A 24,305-nucleotide genomic window follows, 5' to 3' on the forward strand; every position below is an offset into this window, starting at 1 on the left:
CAAACACCATACACACACAACACATGTATACGACTTCTCGACTCCTGAGTGATGCAATGCTTTATTCGGCGATTGGTGAGCGACTATAGCTTAATTTACAAAGCTCAAAAGCTGTCAAGTTGTCAGCTTGTGTAAATGGTAAATAAAAACACAATACAATGATTGTGTGTAAAGGATATCACCACATGGGCTCCGGAACACTTCAGAAAAACCACTGTCAATAACTACAGTTGGTCGCTACATCTGTAACTGCAAGTTAAAACTCTACTATGCAAAGCCACAGCCATTTATCAACAACACCCAGAAACGCTTCACTGGGCCCGAGCTCATCTGAGATGGACTGATGGGGGTGTATTAGTGATTGTTGTAGGGTGAAAGTGTTCTAGGCAGCATGTGTGATGGTATGGGGGTGTATTAGTGATTGTTGTAGGGTGAAAGTGTTCTAGGCAGCATGTGTGATGGTATGGGGGTGTATTAGTGATTGATGTAGGGTGAAAGTGTTCTAGGCAGCATGTGTGATAGTATGGGGGTGTATTAGTGATTGTTGTAGGGTGAAAGTGTTCTAGGCAGCATGTGTGATGGTATGGGGGTGTATTAGTGATTGTTGTAGGGTGAAAGTGTTCTAGGCAGCATGTGTGATGGTATGGGGGTGTATTAGTGATTGTTGTAGGGTGAAAGTGTTCTAGGCAGCATGTGTGATGGTATGGGGGTGTATTAGTGATTGTTGTAGGGTGAAAGTGTTCTAGGCAGCATGTGTGATGGTATGGGGGTGTATTAGTGATTGTTGTAGGGTGAAAGTGTTCTAGGCAGCATGTGTGATGGTATGGGGGTGTATTAGTGTGTCCTAGGCATGGCTAACTTACACATCTGTGAAGGCACCATTAATGCTGAAAGGTACATACAGCTTTTGGAGCAACATATGTTGTTATCATGGACGCCCCTGCTTATTTCGGCAAGACAATGCCAAGCCAGGTGTTACAACAGCGTGGCTTCATAGTAAAAGAGTGTGGGTACTAGACTGGCCTGCCTGTAGTCCAGACATAGAAAATGTGTGCAGGCTAAAATATGAGGCAGGAGACTGTTGAACAACTTAAGCTGTACATCAAGCAAGAATGGGAAAGAATTCCACTTCAAAAATGTGTCTCCTCAGTTCCCAAACCTGCACTGAGTGTTGTTCAAAGGAAAGGCCATGTAACACACTGGTAAAAATGCCTTTTTGGACATGTGTTGCTGCCATTACATTCTAACTTCATGATTATTTGCTAAATAAAATGTTGTTTGTCAGTGTGAAGATGAAATATCTTGTCTTTGCAGTCTATTCACTTGAATATAAGTTGAAAAGGATTTGTTGTATTCTCTTTTTATTTGCTTTTACACAACCTGACTACTGGAACTGGCTTTGGGAGTCTGCACACAAACACCAATTAACTTTAGAAGCTGCAGATACTTTATCTCTATGTTGTTGTTAATAATTGGAGAACTCTCAACATTGTTACAAAGCCATAACAACATTAAAGTAGCAGCATTGTGGAAAAACAAGTTGTTTTTCTATCAAAACTATTATCATATATATTTATGATGTATGTATTATCATATATATTTATGATGTATGACACCAAAAGACTTCCAAAGTTTGTGAGTAAATAGATATGAAGAAAATAGTATCAAACTCAGAGATTCCCAGAACATTTTGAGAGATAAAAAGCAAGCCAGTCACGTGATGTGTGACAGATCCCTTCCCCATCAACAACAATGCTAGTCAACCAGACTGAGAGCCAACAAGGATTACTTTGGGAAAATGATGATCCAAATCCTTACATTTTTGATATTAGCTTCTGTTTTTTCTACAAAGAATATTTGGGAAATGTTTCTTCAAACTTATGATTAAAATTCAAAAAAATTATTCTGGCAAATCTAAAAAAATCTGTAGAATCAAATTTAAATCTTATTTGAAAATGTTTTGAATTTCTTTCAAAAAAATTAAAATCTAGAAGAAATAATGATTTGTCTTTGTTAGAAATATAGCTTGGTCCAATTTGTTATATATTCTAACAAAGTGCAGATTGGATTTTAAACTATTTAAAACATGTCATCAAAATTCTAAAATTAATCTTAATCAGGAAAAATTACTAATGATGTTCCATAAATTGTTTTTTTTATTTTTTCAAAAACATTCGAATTAGCTCGTTTTTCTCTTCTTTTTTTAGGTAGAATTTTGAATTTTAAAGAGTCGAAATTGTCAATGAACTATGTTTCAAAATTTAATTTTCATTTTTTTATGTGTTTTCTCCTCTTTTAAACTGTTCAATTAAGTGTTTTTTCAACATTTATTCTCTACAAAAAACCTTCCGTAAAAGGAAAAAAAATGTACGACGGAATGACAGACAGAAATACCATTTATTTAAGTGTGTATCAAACTGGTAGCCCTCGGCATTAATCAGCACCCAAGAAGTAGCTCTTCCTTTCAAAAAGGTTGCTGACGCCTGATCTAGAATTAACTTTTAGCAAGTTTGAGACCAAACTTAAGCGGCCATCATCTCCCAGAATGTCAACAACAGCAGCGTAAGACAACTCTAGCTCAATGCTGTTCACTGCGGTGCTAAAATAGTCCGTCTGCGTTAGCACTTATAATAACAATATCACTCCTATTTGGTTCATTTTCAGGTCTGGACTTGTCAGTGGAGTATTGTTGGCAGGTTTTAGAGAGTTTAAAGAGAGGACCTTCCATCTGTAGCATCTTTATTTACCATAAACCATAAACCAAGCATAACGTATTTCCTTGAATTGCTGCCGGGGCGCTAATTAATTAATTAATTCTTCTCACTCCTGCGCTTACCAAAGGCGGTAAAGGTAAGCATGCTCTAATTATTTTAAACCCTCTTCTCACTCCGGCACTTACCAAAGGCATGCAGTATAAATTTGAGTGTGATGTAAGGATACCATCATGAAAAGCACATTTAATAAAAAAACCTTATTATGGTCTTACCTTTACTTATAAATGAAGTCCATGCGCAGCTCCTTCTGATCAAAACCATCGATAACTTGTTTATGGAAGTCTTCCTTATCTTTCTTCAGTTTTAAAAGTCTCTCTGTCTCAATGGAGATCTTCCTTTATTACCTCCTGCTTCCATTGAAAGTCCAGTTTAGAAAACTGCTATCAGACCGCTGCTATTAGTTAGCTCGGCTCCTCACAAGTAGTGCGGGCGACGACAGAATTATCCTCGGACAACTCCCCCCCCCGTTCTGCTTCGTGGGTGATCTCTTTATCCCACCGCTGCCACCATGAAGTGTTATTGTATAAATAACACACTGGATATTTAGGACTGGAACATGCTTTATTTCAGCCCGGTTGTTTACATAGCCAGCATAGGAGTGTTACATCCTAAAAGGTCCGTCGTGCACCCCCGCGTCATGTCCGTCCCAGCACAGTTCACGTCACTCATTGTCACTTCTTCTGCAGCCGAGTAGTCGCAAGAAGGATCACTAGCGCCCTCTACCACCAGGAGGCGGGAGTCATTTAATGACTCATATTTGACACACGCAGCTACGGTATATTAATAAAACATAGCTGCTTACTGTTCTTTTTAGCACATTCAATAGCTTGGACCTTAAATCCTACTGAATAGCTCTTAATCTTCTTCCCTTTATGCGATTTCAAATGATTGAAATCAGCCTCCTCCATTTTGAAAATGATGACAGGTGAAGTGTCACTCGTGACGTGACGAGTTTGACCCGGTGGAAATTCTAGGCATATGCTAATTATTTGGTGAAGCGAGTTCGACCCGGCGGTAATTCAAGGAAATACTGTATATGTTCTTGTCTTCCATAAGGATTGTCAATGATATCTCTTCACAATGTTTGCATATTTCCAGTATGACTCACCTAATAATATGGTCAGAGTGCAGAAGCGTCACTACTTTGATGTCAACCTCCAAAAATGGCTGGAAGTATTCAGAGCGAAATATTCAAAATTGTATTTTGTGAAGGTATTTTCCCATACTTTGCAGATTGCAGATACTCTGCTTTTTTAAGCACTTGGCATGTTTTTGAAGATATTGGTTGACTGCAGAAACTAAAATCTAAGTAAGATCAAATATGTCAATAAGGGAAATATTTGCTTATTTTCTGTCTGATGAGAACATTCTTCTCACAAAGCAGATTTTATGTTAGAGACTTTCACTTGTTTGATGTTATTTTGGGTTCATTAAGGTCTTGACAAGCCTGTCAGATCATTTTATTTTTCTTGTTTTTGAACACTGGCTTTTTGCCGTGCAGATACCACACACCGCCGTGCAGATACCACACACCGCCGTGCAGACACCACACACCGCCGTGCAGACACCACACACCGCCGTGCAGATACCACACACCGCCGTGCAGATACCACACACCGCCGTGCAGATACCACACACCGCCGTGCAGATACCACACACCGCCGTGCAGATACCACACACCGCCGTGCAGATACCACACACCGCCGTGCAGATACCACACACCGCCGTGCAGATACCACACACCGCCGTGCAGATACCACACACCGCCGTGCAGATACCACACACCGCCGTGCAGATACCACACACCGCCGTGCAGATACCACACACCGCCGTGCAGATACCACACACCGCCGTGCAGATACCACACACCGCCGTGTAGATACCACACACCGCCGTGTAGATACCACACACCGCCGTGTAGATACCACACACCGCCGTGTAGATACCACACACCGCCGTGTAGATACCACACACCGCCGTGTAGATACCACACACCCCCGTGTAGATACCACACACCCCCGTGTAGATACCACACACCCCCGTGTAGATACCACACACCGCCGTGTAGATACCACACACCACCGTGTAGATACCACACACCCCCGTGTAGATACCACACACCCCCGTGTAGATACCACACACCGCCGTGTAGATACCACACACCGCCGTGTAGACACCACACACCGCCGTGTAGATACCACACACCACCGTGTAGATACCACACACCGCCGTGCAGATACCACACACCGCCGTGCAGATACCACACACCGCCGTGTAGATACCACACACCACCGTGTAGATACCACACACCACCGTGTAGATACCACACACCACCGTGTAGATACCACACACCACCGTGTAGATACCACACACCACCGTGTAGATACCACACACCACCGTGTAGATACCACACACCACCGTGCAGATACCACACACCACCGTGCAGATACCACACACCACCGTGTAGATACCACACACCACCGTGTAGATACCACACACCACCGTGTAGATACCACACACCACCGTGTAGATACCACACACCACCGTGTAGATACCACACACCGCCGTGTAGATACCACACACCACCGTGTAGATACCACACACCACCGTGTAGATACCACACACCACCGTGTAGATACCACACACCACCGTGTAGATACCACACACCACCGTGTAGATACCACACATCACCATTCTGACTAAAAGTACCAAAGAGTCAGTTGTGGTCCTATTTTGAGATGAACCTTTTTTAAATTCCGAAATGTTTATTAGAAATGTTAAACTTTTAAATTCTGAAATGTCTGTGTTTCGAAACGTTAACATTTTTTTTTATTCCAAAATGTTTGTGTTTAGAAACGTTGAACTTATTTTTATTCCCGACATATTTGTGTTTGGAAACGTTACATTTTTTTTAAAATACCGAAATATTTGTTTGTGATCTGATCCCAGGATGTGCTTGTGGCTTGTGCAGCCCTTTGAGATACTTGTGATTTAGTGTTATATAAGTACACTTTAATTGATTGATTGATATATTATTTTGACATATTCTTGTATTGGACAGCACGGTGGAAGAGGGGTTAGTGCGTCTGCCTCACAATACGAAGGTCCTGAGTAGTCCTGGGTTCAATCCCGGGCTCAGGATCTTTCTGGGTGGAGTTTGCATGTTCTCCCCGTGACTGCGTGGGTTCTACTCCGGCTTCCTCCGAAAACATGCACCTGGAGATAGGCCCCTCCCACCTCCAAAGACATGCACCTGGAGATAGGCCCCTCCCACCTCCAAAGACATGCACCTGGGGATAGGCCCCTCCCACTTCCAAAGACATGCACCTGGGGATAGGCCCCTCCCACCTCCAAAGACATGCACCTGAGGATAGGCCCCTCCCACCTCCAAAGACATGCACCTGGGGATAGGCCCCTCCCACCTCCAAAGACATGCACCTGGGGATAGGCCCCTCCCACCTCCAAAGACATGCACCTGGGGATAGGCCCCTCCCACCTCCAAAGACATGCACCTGGGGATAGGCCCCTCCCACTTCCAAAGACATGCACCTGGGGATAGGCCCCTCCCACCTCCAAAGACATGCACCTGAGGATAGGCCCCTCCCACCTCCAAAGACATGCACCTGGGGATAGGCCCCTCCCACCTCCAAAGACATGCACCTGGGGATAGGCCCCTCCCACCTCCAAAGACATGCACCTGAGGATAGGCCCCTCCCACCTCCAAAAACATGCACCTGGGCATAGGCCCCTCCCACCTCCAAAGACATGCACCTGGGGATAGGCCCCTCCCACCTCCAAAGATAGGTTGATTGGCAACACTAAATTGGCCCTAGTGTGTGAATGTTGTCTGCCTATCTGTGCTGGCCCTGTGATGAGATGGCGACTTGTCCAGGGTGTATCCCGGCTTCCGCCCAATTGTAGCTGAGATAGGCACCAGCGACCCCCCAAAAAAAGGGAATAAGCGGTAGAAAATGGATGGATGGATGAATATTCCAGTATTTCTGGGAGTCTGATATGAAAAATATAACTTTCTACTATAAATGTGTGGAGATAATTTTCCAGAGAATGAATTGTTAGTTTGTGAAGGAGCTGCTGTGTCATGTTTGTGTTCTACGTCTGGCAGCTGCGTCGTGTGTGTGTGTGTGTGTCTGTGTGTGTGTGTGTGTGTGTGTGTAGGAGCTTGGGAGGCGGGGGTGTTGGTAGTGGGGGGTCGGGACGGTCTTAAAAAAATCTCCCGCAGCCTCCGTCTGTGTGCAGCGTCCAGGCGGACAGAACAATACTTCCTCACAGAAAGACAGATTGGCTGGCAGCTGCTTTGTTGAAAAGAAGACAGCCAGACACACTTCTGACCCCTCCAAACACACACACACACACACACACACACACACACACACACACACACACACACACACACACACACACACACTTTGGTCCTCCTTGCAGCCGTCAATACTCACCTCCAAACAAACATCAAGTATTGTCATACTTGCCAATCTCTCCATTTTCCCGGGAGAGTCCCAAGTCTGAGTGTCCCTGGTGTGAATCTCCCGGGGTCAGCATTCTCACCAATGTCTCGGTTTCCACCCGGACAACAATATTGCTACACCATCCTTCACTGGGCGCCGTTTCTGTGCGGACAGTAATAGCGGTTACACCTGGAAGTCAAGCACAGGAAGTAGACTTGCAAGTTCCAAAATGATCGTAAACAAGAAGGTGAGTGTCTGCAGGACAGCTGGAAGGACAAGAAGTATGTTGCCTGCAAACTTTGCTGCCACCAGATATAATCACTCATGTACGCTCAGAGAAGCAGAAGGCCGGTCACAGTCCAGTATCGTGGGCCACCTGGCTAAATGGAGACCCTAGGGCAGGGGTCAGCAACCTTTTTGAAAGCAAGAGCTATTCTTGGCTTCTGATTAATGCCAAGGGCTACCAGTTTGATACACACTTCAATTAATTGCCAGAAATAGCCATTTTGCTCAATTGCTCCGTTTAATAAATAAATCTATATATATAAAAAATTGGTATTTCTGTCTGTCATTCCGTCGTATATTTTTTTTTATTTTACAGATTTTCTGTAGAGATAAATGATGAAAAAAACACTTAATTGAACAGTTTAAAAGAGGAGAAAACACGAAAACAAAAAAATTTAATTTTCGAAACATGGTTTAACTTCAATTTCGACTCTTTAAAATTCAAAATTCTACCGGAAAAAAAAGAAGAGAAAAACTAGCTAATTCAAATCTTTTTGAAAAAAATAAAAAATAATTCATGGAACATCATTAGTATTTTTTTTCTGATTAAGATTAATTTTAGAATTTTGATGACATGTTTTAAATAGGTTAAAATCCAATCTGCACTTTGTTAGAATACATAACAAATTGGACCAAGTTATATTTCTAACAAAGACAAATCATTATTTCTTCTAGATTTTCCAGAACAAAAATTTTCAAAACACTTTAAAATAAGATTTAAATTTAACTCTACAGATTTTCTAGATTTGTCGGAATAATTTTTTTGAATTTTAATCATTAGTTTGCAGAAATATTTCACAAATATTCTTCGTCGAAAAAACAGAAGCTAAAATGAAGAATTAAATTAAATGTATTTATTATTCTTTACAATAAAAAATTAAAAAGAATACTTGAACATTGATTTAAATTGTCAGGAAAGAAGAGGAAGGAATTTAAAAGGTGTTTAAAAATCATCAAATCATTTTTAAGGTTGTATTTTTTCTCTAAAATTGTCTTTCTGAAATTTATGAGAAACAAAGTAAAAAAAAATAATGAATTTATTTAAACAAGTGAAGACCAAGTCTTTCAAATATTTTCTTGGATTTTCAAATTCTATTTGAGTTTTGTCTCTCTTAGAATTAAAAATGTTGACCAGCTTGCTAGTAAATAAATACAATTTAAAAAATAGAGGCAGCTCACTGGTAAGTGCTGCTATTTGAGCTATTTTTAGAACAGGCCAGCGGGCGACTCATCTGGTCCTTACGGGCGACCTGGTGTTGGTGACCCCTGACTTAGGGTGTAACTTATGCCGAGAGAGAGAGAGAGAGAGAGAGAGAGAGAGAGAGAGAGAGAGAGAGAGAGAGAGAGAGAGAGAGAGAGAGCGAGAGAGAGAGAGGGATAGATGGATAGATGGATAGTACTTTATTGATTCCCACAATCAACATCCAGTTCTCTTCTACGGATGTCTTCAATAAATGGATAGATAGATAGATAGATGGATAGTTAGACAGACAGACAGACAGACAGATAGATAGATGGATAGTACTTTATTGATTCCTACAATCAACATCCAGTTCTCTTCTACGGATGTCTTCAATAATTCTGAGGTCTGAAGGCTGGCAAGTATGAGTATTGTCAGACCTCGCAGTTCGGTCCTGGACTAAGGTCTTGGAGTCCATGAGGGAATGTTTGCGTCCTGGTTTGTCAGCTAATTTGCATAACAATGCAGGAAGTGAGGGATGGCGATGACGCGTCCGACGCCGCTAAGCCGAGGTCGGACTCAAAGGAGGCTTTTGTGGGGGTTTCTTTAAAAAGGGGTCAGCTCTCATGTCCGCCCACAAACCTGCTGGGACACACACTTTGTCAAGTTACTTTCAACCAATAATAGAACCCATTTCCTGCCACTTCCTGGCTGCGTCCTCCTAGCTCAGCTCAATTGGCCAATGGGTGACCTCCGTGAGACCCTCAGATTAGTCATGTGACACACTTTCAAAACCTCAGCAGGCCCCGCTGGCCTCATTTAATAATAATAATATAATACTGGATTAGATTTATATCGCGCTTTTCTATTGTTAGATACTCAAAGCGCTCACAGAGAAGTGGGAAGCCATCATTCATTCACACAATGGTGGTGGTAAGCTACATTCATTCACACAATGGTGGTGGTAAGCTACATCTGTAGCCACAGCTGCCCTGGGGTAGACTGACGGAAGCGTGGCTGCCAGTTTGCACCTACGGCCCCTCCGACCACCACCAATCATTCATTCATCATTCATTCACCAGTGTGAGCGGCACCGGGTGAAGTGTCCTGCCCAAGGACACAACGGCAGCCATTTTTTGGATGTCAATAAGTGGGAAGCGAACCTGCAACCCTCAGGTTTCTGGCACGGCCGCTCTACCCACTACGCCATTTGGTTCTTGCCAAGTCTGACGTACGGCCCTGTAACCACACCTGGGGAGAGGAACTCTTGTTCTGCAAGTCCAGACCTACAGACCCAACAACACACTAACCCTGGACCACGGGCACACATATCCCCAACCCACAGGTTCTTAGGGGCAAAGGACAGCTGCAGAAGAGTTGCAGCTACAGCACCGGAAACACACACCCTTTCAACTCCCCTTTTGTTGCAAGTCTCGTGGTTTCTGTGTCGTAACATGTGTATAAGTGCTTATCAAGTTTTTTTTGCTTGGCCCAGGAGCCCAGTCTGAGATTGACTTTTTTTTTTTACTCATCTCCCTTTCGTCACTCACCTTTTACGGGGTGCTGTGAGTGGCGACCTATCGAGGTTCCTGTTCTGTTATCCTGTACAGAGTATTTCTACTCCTGAACGGTGCTGAAAATGGAATGTCGTACTTGCGCACTGACTATAAAAATCTTCTTCTGTCTTCTAGGTGAGAGTTAAACTCAGGCACCAAACAAGCGGATTAAATCAAGTCTTCTGATTGACAACCCGTAAGGCGGCTCAGGTGCCCTGGAGGTCCGAGAGGGCGTAGGTCTGGATGAGTGAGACAGCTTCATGGGCCTGAGGGACCATCCGGAGGATGGGACAGGCCCGGGGCTGGATCTGGACTACCTCCACGTGGAAGGCGCTGAGCGGCCAGAAGGTCTGGGTGCTGCAAAAGATGCCGGGAATGTGGCAACTGTGGACTCCGGCGCCCTCAGCGACAGCACCAGCAGTCTGGATAGCAGCAGCGTTAGCTTCAGCAGCAGCTTCTCTGAGGAGGGCGGAGACAGTGAAGATGAACGTATTCAGGCCCCAAACAGTGACTCCCCCGCCGTTCTGGATCCGGTACCAAACCAATTGGTGGAAATATCCCCTAATATTCAGGCCGCCACTGACTGTCGCAGCAAAGTGGATTTTGCTCTAAAGCTGGGCTACTCTGAAGAACTGGTGCTGCTGGTGCTGCAGAAACTGGGCCCGGCAGCACTTATCAACGACATCCTGGGAGAACTGGTCAAACTGGGGACCAAAGCTGAGGTGGAGCCGCCAGGAGGTGGAGGTACACAGGCTCCTTCTTCCTCCCTGACATACTCCTCATCCTCAACGGACTACTGCAGGCTGCTGTGCTCCTCCAAACTACTGGAGGACAAGGACAACCTTCGGCCCGTTGTGGTGGATGGGAGCAACGTGGCAATGAGGTGAGAAATGTAGAATTTACTTGAAAATCAACCAAGTCCATCACATAAAACAGAACAGGACTTTAAAAGTCCCTGAGTTTTGAGTATTTGTAGAGTTGTTTGTTCAGCAGACATCTTAAGTCACTTTTAAAAAAACTTAGGCCTGCAAGACTCCTAATGGTTCAGTCAGGCGTTAGTTTTATGTCAGAGTTGAAGACTAGCGTGCGAGCACGTCAAAAACTCATAAATATTACTTTCATCGACACCTTTGTTGCTTCTTCTCTTTCAGTCATGGAAACAAGGAAGTTTTCTCCTGTCAAGGCATCCAACTGGCTGTTGATTGGTTTCTGGAGCAAGGTCACCATGACATCACCGTTTTTGTCCCGGCCTGGAGGAAGGAGCAATCGCGTCCGGACGCTCTCATCACAGGTAATCACACACGGATCTTGCAGACCAATTTCAAGAGATTTATCCAAACTATTTTCACAGACCAGGAAGTCCTACGGCAACTGGAAAAGGACAAGATCCTGGTCTTCACGCCGTCTCGCCGCGTGCAAGGACGCCGGGTGGTCTGTTACGATGACCGCTTCATCGTCAAGCTGGCCCATGAGTCCGATGGCATCATCGTGTCCAATGACAACTATCGCGATCTGGCCAACGAGAAACCGGAGTGGAAGAAGTTCATCGACGAGCGGCTGCTAATGTACTCCTTTGTCAATGACAAGTAAGCAGCCCGACCCAAGAAAAGAACCGTAGCAGTCCCTCAGAACCCTAACACATCTTGGTCTGATTCCTTTTTTCACCAACAACTTGTAAGAGGGTGAACACAACCAAAAGCCAAAAAGGTCAGAAAATCCACTGAGAGGGACCAACTGGTTTTCCTTGAGGTTGAATTCCAAATTGGTCACCTAATTGTTTACGTTCTGATGTGCTAAAGTATTTTATGCTCTTGTAAGACTCCCAAAGGAGGGTGAATGATTTTATTAATCTTGATCTACCGAATGTGTATTTAGATTCATGCCCCCAGATGACCCACTTGGACGCCATGGCCCCAGCTTGGAGAACTTTCTCAGGAAGAGACCCATTATTCCAGAACACAGGAAGCAGCCATGTCCTTACGGTAAAAAAAAGATAGATTCTAGTAGAGTCAAGAAATGTTCATCCAGGTGCACTAATCTGTTCCCTTCTTAGGCAAGAAGTGTACGTATGGCCACAAGTGCAAGTTCTACCACCCTGAACGGGGCAGCCAGCCTCAGCGTTCTGTAGCGGACGAGCTCCGTGCCAGCGCCAGAATATCCTCAGCGGTGTCTAAAGGCCAGATGGAAGACCCCCTGATGGCCAAGAACCTAATGCCAGGCCAGGCAGAGGATGTCTCCGAGTCCTGCCGGGTAAGCCTAAAGAAACAGTTCAGCCCTTGGAGATCCCTCACAGATCTCCTGGACGATCAGCTTCGAGTTCAGTCCAAAGTAGAAGCATGCAGAGAAAGCCCAAACTGTAGCAGAAGAATCTTTGGGCAACCCTTGGAAGGAAAGCCTTTTTTCTCAGGCAACCTGGATAGACGGGAATACCCTCTAGGGTCTGATGGTGGATTCAGTGGCTCCACAAGGCCGAGAACTACTGAAAGTCACTATCGATCCCAGTCTCCAGAGTTGTGCTACAGCTCCCCGGTGAAGACCTCTTCTATCATCAGACTCCCTGCTCCAGGGAGTCCAGAGCGCATCTTCCCAGCTGATCTTCGAGCACGGTATCTTCCCTCTGACTGCAGGAGTGACGGCAACGTCAGCTGTGAAACCTTCTCTCCTGACCCGGTGTTGGACGACAGGCCCACATGCCACCATCACCACCGCCAACTCTGCCTTCCTCACACCCCTCATCGCTGCTCCAACCAGTATGTCCGACCTGTTGGTCGTAGTCCTCCGGGTCTGAGCCAGCACACCAGAAGTAGAAGACATGCTTTTGACACGGACCAACCTCCCTCACATAGTCCACTACATCCCTTCCAATCTGCAGCTGCTCCCATTTTACCCACCCAGTTTCAGCATTCCTTGCTGAGCCAACATCCAGGTGACCGCTTTAGTCCTACGCTACGTCCATTTCAAACATCCAGCACTCAGGGATCCCTTCTGGGCCGTAATCTGACAAGTTCTCTTTGGCAAGAAGATCGGCTACATGAATCCAGAATGTACGAAGGGTCCGCTTTTCTTCCCAGGCGGAACTATTCCGAGCTACGACAACAGCAGCAGCATCAAGTAAACTGGGACCAGCACTACCAGCAACCCCCAAGACCTTGTTATGATCTGTTTCCCCTCCAGAACCTTCCTGATGTTCCTGAGAACGTCTGGTCTTCTCCTTGGAGCAGACATTCCTCACTGCCGCACATCACGGCGAAACCGCCCCTTCCGTCCCCCATCCTGCACTGTGAGCCCTCCTTTATGGGTCAGTACCAGGACCGAAGGCAGAGGGTGTTTCTCAACCTCTGCGGCATCTTTCCAGCCGACTTGGTGAGGACGGTGATGACTCGGAACCCTCACCTGATGGACGCTCAGGAGCTTGCCGCTGCCATATTGATGGAGAAAGCACAAGAGAGTTCTTGAATGCTCTTCTTAAGGATCCAGGTCGTGTCTGAAGGCCTGAGACCAGATGACAACATCCGGCTGAAGACACCAAGGTCCTTTCAGGTGTTTCCACACTTGGTCCCTTATTTGTGCACTCAAGAACATTCTGCAAGTTTAAAACTGAATTTGCTTCGGATGAAGCCTGACAGTAGGGAAGGGATTCATGTGGTCTTAGTCCTGAGTGGATCTGGCCAGAGGAAGAGAGGGGGTTGATATTTTTGTCCCATTTGAAGTGTTTCAACACTCTACTGCCATCTGGCGGTGACAGCAGATAGTGCAGCTGCGACAAACGGTGCCACAAGAACCCCCTTCCTATGCGATCCAGGTTCACGGTGCCCCGCCTTGGCAACTCTAGTGCCTGATGAAGTGGATTAGTGACTCCTCTTTGAAACTGCAATGTCAACCCAAAAAGAAGAATCAGTTTTCGGGTCAGCCAGGTCCCTTTTGGGTCTGCTTTTAGGCCCGGGTCTGTTTAGTTTAAAAAGGTGAAAGTGTCCTTCCAAGTACCGGCGTGTTTCCTGTCAAAGTACATCCCCAAACTGACGTCCTGGTCCAAAAATATGCTACTTCAGCACTTAAGACCGGAGTGTTTGGGGGTGCTGACGAGGCTTTCAAGGGTAACGGTGCATTTGAAAATATATCTATTTATTTCTTGGATTTGAAGTTATTTATTTAATATGATTTAGGCACTTTCGGTTGTTTTTTCCTTCCTTTTTTTTTTGGCAATCATATCAGGGTATTTAAGACGTGCGCGAAGCCTACCTCTGAACTTCCCCAGCTTCTTGACAACATCATCTTCTTTTTCCTTCCGAAACAAGACGGACTTCCCCCCGGAAAGGGAAGTGAAGACAGTCGGCGCCAAAAGAAAAACTCCCGACTTCGGACTTCATTTCCTGGGACTTGCATCATCGTTTGTTTTAATGACATCATTGTTCCGTGATGAGGGTTATTTTGCATCTTTTAAAAGCGTTTTAAGTTGAACATACATTTTAAACAAATGTAAAAATTATATGAAAAATAGGTAGTCCAACAAAAAAAATACAACATAAACCTCGGTTCAGAATGTATTTAAAAATAATAATAATAATAAGAATAATGACATCTGGTCAATACTAAACTAATTATTTTTAGAGGCCTATTTAACAAAACGCTATTTTTACTTAAAAACGGTCAATGCTCAAAAAATAGCGACAACTTTGGACGGATGTGAACATCGTGGCACGCAGGCTCCATCTAGTGGCACGCCAAAGAACCTCTTGATTTTCCTATATTCAAACACAGTGTTACTGTTCAAACTGTGTGTAATGTTACAGTGGCCAAAAATACTAAATATACTTGAAAAAAACAAAAAAATAACTGCCTTGTGTTTAATGCATACTTAGGCCTAGTACGCTACTGTGTTGCAATGTTGCACATTATGGTGCTACTCGGAGATACACCTTTTTTCTTAGGTGCAACTCGGAGGAAAAGGTGAGACAACCACTCACCTGGAGATTTAAGTGTTGAAAGTTAAACACGATCGTATCGTTTATTTTATTTAACACTTTGTTTGGAATTTGTTGACCTATTTAGGGAGTCAACGACTTCAAATGTTTTAGGGAAAATATTGCAAATGTGCTTTTGCAAGGCTTTCCTCGGGCGAAGAAGAGGGCAGAAAAATATTGAGAAAAATGAAAAATGATGTCAACAGATGAATCTGAAGTGGATCCATAGATATTTAAGTGTGGAAGAAAACAATAATAATAATATATTGCTTATTTTTTAACACTTTAATGACCTTCAATGGTCACCTAAAGTGTGGGGAGCACTAATGCTTTCATTTTTCAGTGGAAGAAGATCAGATATACGGTACAACATACCCTATTTATTTACATATTTCCAGACCATACAGCACACCGCTATATAAGCCACACCCACTACATTTTAGAAAAAAAATAGTTTTCCATATATTAGCCGCACCGGACTAGAATTGACTTATTTACACAGAAATATTTATTTACACACCTTAATTGTTTCCAATCGGTGTCTGGAACACGGCAGTAAAACGGCCGATCGAACAAAACAGAAGTCATAATCAAAGACTCACCAACCATATAGCTCGGTTGGTAGAGTGGCCGTGCCAGCAATTTGAGGGTTGCAGGTTCGATTCCCGCTTACGCCATCCTAGTCACTGCCGTTGTGTCCTTGGGCAAGACACTTTACCCACCTGCTCCCAGTGCCACCCACACTGGTTTAAATGTAACTTAGATATTGGGTGTCACTATGTAAAGCGCTTTGAGTCATTAGAGAAAAGCGCTATATAAATATAATTCAAAAATATAATTCACCAGCTAAACAGATTCAATAACTCCACAATTTGGTGAATTTACTGAGGAATTTGTGAAAGTGAAACAATACAAGAAGAATCCCGTTGTAAGTTAATAATACTAACACAGACACTCGTAAACGTGTTAGCACATTAGCTGATGCTAACAACGCATACGCATGAAAACACTCCGACAGACTTCACACGTGGGATGGTTTAGTTACTAAGAATAGTTTTAGTTACATTGTAAAACCTACAGGCGTCGCTTGGGGCGAGGAAGAAGAATCCATGCGAGTAGAAACGCTATGGAATGGTCCAAAAGATGGCGCCATAGCACAAACAATAAAACACCATCTCAGTGTATTTACTTGTTTTTAAAAAAAAAAAAACTATTTGCATTATGGCCGTCAGCCAAGAAAAATGAATTAGCCACACTTTTATAAGCCGCAGGGTTCAAAGCGTAGGAAAAAAGTTGCGGCTTAGGTATGTAACGTAAAAAGAATGTTTAGATGTTTCAATCTGACTCCATAAAGACGTAGCATCAACACATTTTGAAAAGACCACATCCATGAAGACTATTTGTCACATTTACTGCTCTCCAACGAGCTTTATCAGTATCTTCACACGGCTCTTGTTTCACTTCCAAGCTTTTTTCTTCCAACGTGAAGAACTTTCATCTCCAGTCGCTGGAAACTTTGTTATTATTACAAGCTGTGACATTATTGTGTGGGAATACGAGACAGGTGTTGAACAAGTGCTATTTAGAAGAGTTCTGTGTTGCCATGGTGACCGAGGTGTGACACTTCTTAAAGGGACAGTACGCCCTTGCCAAGTGATGATGATATCATTTACATCCACTCTGTTGCTGCTAAGAGGATCCATTATTTGCCATTGGTCCTCCCGCCAGTTGGTAGTGATAACCGCCGCCTCGCGTAATGAAATGGACAAACTTGAAATCACCCAAAAGGTCACGGACATTGTTGAGATGATGTCATTGTTTCTCTCGCCAGTTAATAGTCTCTTCATGATGGCCACCTTGGATCAGGGAAATAGAATGATCCAAAATGTACAAGCAGAATGTTGACATGTCCTTAAGTTAACGCCATCAGTCCTCGCTTCATGTATTAATGATGGCCACCTTTCATTCTTAAAATAAGCAGAATGGCTCAAAATAATCCAAAAAGGCAAACCTCGCCCACAAGCACATGCATGATAACGACGTCTTTTTCCAATTAGTGCTATTGCTCCTTCAACCAGTTGTTAATGTAACAATGATGGCCACCTTTCATTATTAGAAAGTGCAGAATGACTCAAAATAATCTAAAATGTAAAAACTCACCCTCATGCACGTCATCCAATTAAAGCCATTGCTCCTCCCACCAGTTATTGATGTATTAATGATGGCCATTTTGCAAATTACAAATTAACAGAATGACTCAAAAAATCCAAAAAGGCAAAGCTCAGACACAATGTTGACATGCCATATAATTAATGCCAGTGCTCCTCCCACCAGTTATTCATGTATTAACAATGGCCACCTTTAATCATATAAAATAAATACAGAGGGTTAAAAATGATTGAAAATGCCATTGCTCCTCCCACCAGTTATTCATGTTTTCACCGTGGCCAACTTGCAAAATAAAACAAGAGAGACTCAAAACAATCCAAAAAGTAAAAACTCACCCATGAGCACATTGTTGACATTCCACACAATAAAGGCCACTACTCCTCCCACCAGTTATTATTCTATTAATGATGGCCACCTTGTAAAACAAAATGTAACAGAATGACTTAAAATACTCCAAAAAGTAAAAACTCACCCTTAAGCACATTGTTGACATTCCACACAATAAAGGCCACTACTCCTCCCACCAGTTATTATTCTATTAATGATGGCCACCTTGTAGAACAAAATGTAACAGAATGACTTAAAATACTCCAAAAAGTAAAAACTCACCCTTAAGCACATTGTTGACATTCCACACAATAAAGGCCACTACTCCTCCCACCAGTTATTATTCTATTAATGATGGCCACCTTGTAAAACAAAATGTAACAGAATGACTTAAAATACTCCAAAAAGTAAAAACTCACCCTTAAGCACATTGTTGACATTCCAGACAATAAATGCCACTACTCCTCCCACCAGTTATTATTCTATTAATGATGGCCACCTTGTAGAACAAAATGTAACAGAATGACTTAAAATACTCCAAAAAAGCAAAGTGAATGCACAAGCTCGTGCACAATGTTGACATGTTATTCAAATAATGCCGTTGCTCACCCCGCCAGTTATCAATGATAAACACCACTTTGCACAATAAAAACAACTAGAAAGCCTCAAAATAGCCCACAAAGTGAAAATCTACTTGAATTGCCTGACACACACGAGAGCACATGCAAGTGTTCAACATAGACATGTCACATAGTTGAGGCCATCACTTCTCCCGCCAGTTATTAATGATAAACACCACCTTGAACAATAAAGACAACTAGAAAGCCTCAATATAATCCACAAATTGAAAATGTAATCAAACTGGCTAACAGGAATTTATGCAAGTCTTCAACATAGACGTGTAATGTGGTTAAGACCATCGCTCCTCCCACCAGTTATTAGTGATTAACACCACCTTGGACAATAAAGGCAACTAGAAAGCCTCAAAATAATCCACAAAGTGAAAATCTACTTGAACTGGCTCACACACACAAGAGCACGTGCAAGTGTCCAACATAAACATGTCACGTAGTTAAGACCATCACTCCTCCCACCAGTTATTAATGATAAACACCACATTGGACTATAAAGGCAACTAGAAAGCCTCAAAATAATCCACAAAGTGAAAATCTACTTGAACTGCCTCGCACACACGAGTACATGCAAGTGTTCAACATAGACAGTTCACCTAGTTAAGACCATTGCTCCTCCCACCAGTTATTAATGATAAACACCACCTTGGACAATAAAGGCAAGTAGAAAGCCTCAAAATAATGTAGTTCAAACAATGATGACATATTATTGATTGAATGTGAATTATTCTTATTGTCTTCAAGTGTTTTCCTGCCCTTCAACTCAAATTTCAGTTCCAAGAACAAACCAAACTATGTGAGCGTTGCATCCGAAATGCCAAAAATGGGCGTTACTTCCTTCCTAAGATGCCTTCAGGGACCTCACGAAAAAAGCCAAACTGTGAAAAAGAACCATTCATACCTCCAGGAGTCGCCAGTTCATGTGTGACCTCAATAAAAAAAAGTACTTTTGTCCACCTGTTGGCTCCGCCTCCTTTACTTCGGGAACTTGGAGGACTCCTCGGCCGCGTGGGGTGAAGGCGGGAGCTGTGAAAACCAAGCGACATTGAAAGCATCGCTCAGGACTCAGTACCAGGACAAGAATGGAGGAGCTGTGATGACCTCACGCTCCGAGTGGAGACTGAGGGCACGGTGCAGCAAAGCAGAGACTGCGGAGTCAAACTTTTCCCCTGAGGGCCACGCACTGACAACTCAAAGGAGGCGGGGGACACTTTTCTCTCGATAAAACCTTCGAAAACCAGTACTATATATCTGTTATTTATTTTAAAAATACATTTTGTGTCAACGCTGAAAATGCTAACAGTTAGCACACCGGCCAGATAGCGTCAAGTAAGTAAAAAATACGAGAAAAATGAGCTAAAAAAACAACAACTAGCATGCTTACACTACTATGCTAACAGGCTAACAATAGCATGCTTACTGTTAGCACAAATGAAATATCAAAATACTATCTGACACTAATGCGAAATTAGCTGAAATAAATCTAGCATGCTAACAGGCATCATTTATCAAGTAAACTATTTTACGCTGTTGTGTTTAGCTGCAACATTAGCATGCTAGAAATAGTGTCCTAACAGTTAGCATTGATGAAATGCAAAAATACGTGTACCTGATAAATTAGCCAAAAAAAAAAAAAAAATCTAGCATGATAACTTTAGCATGCTAAAATGCTAACTGTCACGTTTGTTCGGAACCAAAATATATTACTATGGGGTGTGTACCTGGAAAAAAAAAATCAAAATGCTAGCATGCTAACAATTACATACATATACGACAGGAAGTATATACTTAAAAAAAATGGCAAAAAAAAAAAAAATCTAGCATACAAAAATTAGCATGCTAACAGGCATCACTTGTCAAGTGAACTATTTGTCACTGAGGTGCATACCTGCAGAATCAGAAAAAAAGTTAGCATACTAAAGATAACATCCTTACAGTTAGCATCATGAAATACAAAATATATAACACTGAGGTGCCATCCATTCATTCATTTTCTACCGCTTGTCCCTCTCGGGGTCGCCTATGTCAGCTGTATACCTGTTAAAATTAGCTAAAAAAGCTAACATCCTAATTTTAACATGCGAAAATGCTAACTTTTCCGATGCTAACTAACAAAAACCTATGCTGGCATGTTAAAGTAAACATGCATCAAGTACTAACACACGACTGGAGGCATGTACCTGCAAAATGAGCTAAAATCAAGCTAGCATACTAACATTAGCATGCTAATGCTAATGAAGCTGAGGTGTGTAGCTGCAAAGTAAGCAAACAAACAAAAGCTGGCATACTAACAGCTATCAGTAGTCAAGTAAACTATTTGATAGTGAGGTGTAGTCCTGCCAAAAGCGCTAAAACAAGCTAGCATACTAACACTAGCATGCTAGTGATTGTGTTCAAATATTAGCCACAGGAAGTAGCGGGCCGTGCGTTTCCCACCTAGGCTTCCAGTGACGTCCCACCTCAACGATGACCTCGCCAAATACGGTGATTGATGGAGAAATATTATAGGGCAGGAGTCAGCAAGCTTTTGGAAGCAAGAACTACTTCTTGGCTACTGATTCATGCCAAGGGCTACCAGTTTGATACACACTTCAATAAAGTGCCAGAAATAGCCAATTTGCTCAATTTACCTTTAATAAATAAATATATATATATAAAAAAATGGGTATTTCTGTCTGTCATTCCGTCGTACTTTTTTTTTTCTTTTACGGAAGGTTTTTTGTAGAGAATAAATGATGAATAAAACAATTGAAAGGTTTAAAAGAGGAGAAAACGCGAAAAAAATTAAAATTTAATTTTGAAACATAGTTTATCTTCAATTTCGACTCTTTAAAATTCAAAATTCAACCAAAAAAAATTGAGAAAAACTAGCTCAATAAAGAAAGAATTTATGGAAAATCATTAGAAATTTTTCCTGATTAAGATTATTTTTAGAATTTTGATGACATGTTTTAAATAGTTTAAAATCCAATCTGCACTTTGCTAGAATATATAACAAATTGGACCAAGCTATATTTCTAACAAAGACAAATCATTATTTCTTCTAGATTTCCCAGAACAACAATTTAAAAAGAAATTCAAAAGACTTTGAAGTAAGATTCTAATGTGATTTTACAGATTTTCTTGATTTGCCAGAATACTTTTTTTGAATTTTAATCATAATAAGTTTGAAGAAATATATTTCACAAATATTCTTCGTCAAAAAAAAAACAGAAGCTAAAATGAAGAATTAAATTAAAATGTATTTATTATTATTTACAATAAAAAAATAAATTTACTTGAACATTGATTTAAATTGTCAGGAAAGAAGAGGAAGGAATTTAAAAGGTAAAAAGGTAAATGTGTTTAAAAATTCTCAAATAATTTTTAAGGTTGTATTTTTTCTCTAAAATTGTCTTTCTAAAACATAACTCTTGTGCTACTATCAAAATTAAAATAGCAGAAAAACATTAAAAGTGAAAACAATAAAATATCTGAACTTACAATTTGTAGGAGACACACCGCTCGTAGTCGGTAGATTGGAGTGAAGTGGCGGACGTTTCCCCGTTTCATCGCCGACATGCTCTCACAAGATGTAGTTTCTCCTGCAATATCCTTCTTGAAATATACATCTGACACCTAATCAACATTTTCTTCTCCTTCTCTGTGGGTTCAAAAAAGTGCTTTCTCTGCCACACTTCCTGCTTCAGTAAATGGCAACCTGTGATTGGATACTCACTTTGTCCAATCCCAGTCTGGTTAGCATCAGGCTGCCTAGATAGGCTACCGACAACAACGTGTGATCTGATTGGCTGAGGCATCGGTCTATCAACTGTATGTGTTCTCATATTCATCCGCTAACGGTCCCGCTGAGTTTCTGATGACAGAAAGATGTCACCTTGAAGGTGAGGCCAGCTAGAAAGTCTTACTGACAACAACGTGTGATCTGATTGGCTTTCACCGTTATCTATCAACTGTATGTGGCCGTTCACTTACTGTGCACACACCTTGTAGATTGTGAAAGCAGATGTGGCAACATGATATGACATGAAGACAATGTGAATACATTTAATATTTAGGGAAAATCAATGATCCATCCACCCATTTTCTACCGCTTGTCCCCTTTTTGGTTCGCGGGGACAAGCGGTAGAAAATGTAGATACAGCGGCGACAGACTAAGTCAGGGGTCACCAGCCTGGTGCCCGTAAGGACCAGATGAGTCGCCCGCTGGCCTGTTCTAAAAATAGCTCAAATAGCAGCACTTACCAGTGAGCTGCCTCTAGTTTTTAAATTGTATTTATTTACTAGCAAGCTGGTCAACATTTTTAATTCTAAGAGAGACAAAACTCAAATAGAATTTGAAAACCCAAGAAAATATTTGAAAGACTTGGTCTTCACTTGTTTAAATAAATTCATTTATTTGTTTTACTTTCCTTCTTATAACTTTCAGAAAGACAATTTTAGAGAAAAAATACAACCTTAAAAATGTTTTCAGGATTTTTAAACACATTTACCTTTTTACCTTTTAAATTCCTTCCTCTTCTTTCCTGACAATTTAAATCAATGTTCAAGTTTATTTTTTTTATTGTAGAGAATAATAAATACATTTTAATTTAATTCTTCATTTTAGCTTCTGTTTTTTCGAAGAAGAATATTTGTAAAATATTTCGTCAAAATTTAAAAAAAATTATTCTGTCAAATCTCGAAAATCTGTAGAATCAAATTTAAATCTATTTCAAAGTCTTTTGAATTTCTTTTAAAATTTTTGTTCTGGAAAATCTAGAAGAAATAATGATTTGTCTTTGTTAGAAATATAACTTGGTCCAATTTGTTATATATTCTAACAAAGTGCAGATTGGATTTTAACTTATTTAAAACATGTCAACAAAATTTTAAAATTAATCTTAATCAGAAAAAAATACTAATAATGTTCCATAAATTCTGTTATGAATTTTTTCAAAAAGATTCAAATTAGCTAGTTTTTCTTTTCTTTTTTTTGGTTGAATTTTGAATTTTAAAGAGTGGAAATTGAAGATCAATCAATCAATGTTTATTTATATAGCCCTAAATCACAAATGTCTCAAAGGGCTGCACAAACCATTACGACAAAGATAAACTATGTTTAAAAATCGAATTTAAATTTTTTTCGTGTTTTCTCCTCTTTTAAACCGTTCAATTAAGTGTTTTTTTTCATCATTTATTCTCTACAAAAAACCTTCCATAGAAGAAATAAAAATGTACGATGGAATGACGGACAGAAACACCCATTTTTTAAAAATATTTATCTGTTCTATATATATTTATTGTGAGAAATCATTAAGATGATCAGTGTTTCCACAAAGATAAATATCCTTAATTATTAATAATAACAGACTTAAAGGTAAATTGAGCAAATTGGCTATTTCTGGCACTTTATTGAAGTGTGTATCAAACTGGGAGCCCTTAGCAAGAATCAGTAGTTCTTGCTTTGAAAAAGGTTGCTGACCCTTGGGCTAAGCTAACATTAGCATTGATGCTAACAGGCGACGGCGACGGAGGCGGTACCTGCGGGCGTGATTGAGGCGGCGGGTTAGCGGGCGTTTACTGGTCACATGATCAGGAGGTCAACTAAAGGGAACATTTGACAAGAAGTTAGCCGGCGATATTGTAGTCTGAGTCACTTTCAGTCCTCTCCTGGCTTTAGTAAAGGGGGCGGAGCTTGGCAGGTCTTTGGCAAAGAGTTCTCTTCGCGTGGGCGGAGCCTCACATGGACTCGAACTCGTCGACGCGTTGCTTGGTGTTGCCCTGCCGGATCTGCCGCAGCGTCTTGTACTTGTCTCGGCCCGCCCGCACGTTCTCGGCGTGCAGGACGTCGTTTGGCGTCTTCTTGCTGTCGTCGCGCGCCTCCGCCAGCTCCGAGCTCAGCGCCTGGCGAGCGAGCGAGAGAGAGAGAGAGGGGGGGTGGAACACGTGGAAAGATGGCGGCGGGGGCGGGAC

The 24,305-nt window shown here is 41.8% G+C and overlaps 2 protein-coding genes across 4 annotated transcripts in view; one reads left to right on the forward strand and one right to left on the reverse strand.

Moving 5' to 3' along the window:
• The first annotated feature begins 10,521 nt into the window (after positions 1–10,521).
• Positions 10,522–14,026, forward strand: LOC133564885 (probable ribonuclease ZC3H12C). The gene is made up of 5 exons (XM_061919426.1): positions 10,522–11,144; positions 11,413–11,552; positions 11,613–11,847; positions 12,137–12,243; positions 12,315–14,026. Exons 1-5 carry the CDS (start codon positions 10,522–10,524, stop codon positions 13,715–13,717), a joined length of 2,508 nt encoding a protein of 835 aa, XP_061775410.1. The 3' UTR covers positions 13,718–14,026.
• A 7,964-nt stretch (positions 14,027–21,990) lies between these two features.
• LOC133564116 (radixin-like) overlaps positions 21,991–24,305 on the reverse strand; it is a 33,427-nt gene continuing 31,112 nt past the window's right edge. For all 3 annotated transcript variants that reach the window (XM_061918242.1, XM_061918241.1, XM_061918243.1), the window contains one exon: positions 21,991–24,236. In XM_061918242.1, coding sequence (XP_061774226.1) covers positions 24,072–24,236 — 165 coding nt within the window. In that variant the 3' untranslated portion in view covers positions 21,991–24,071. The remainder of the gene's footprint in view (positions 24,237–24,305) is intronic.

Source organism: Nerophis ophidion, linkage group LG13 (assembly GCF_033978795.1).
Source record: "Nerophis ophidion isolate RoL-2023_Sa linkage group LG13, RoL_Noph_v1.0, whole genome shotgun sequence".
In the NCBI taxonomy this organism is placed as follows: Eukaryota; Metazoa; Chordata; class Actinopteri; order Syngnathiformes; family Syngnathidae; genus Nerophis; species Nerophis ophidion.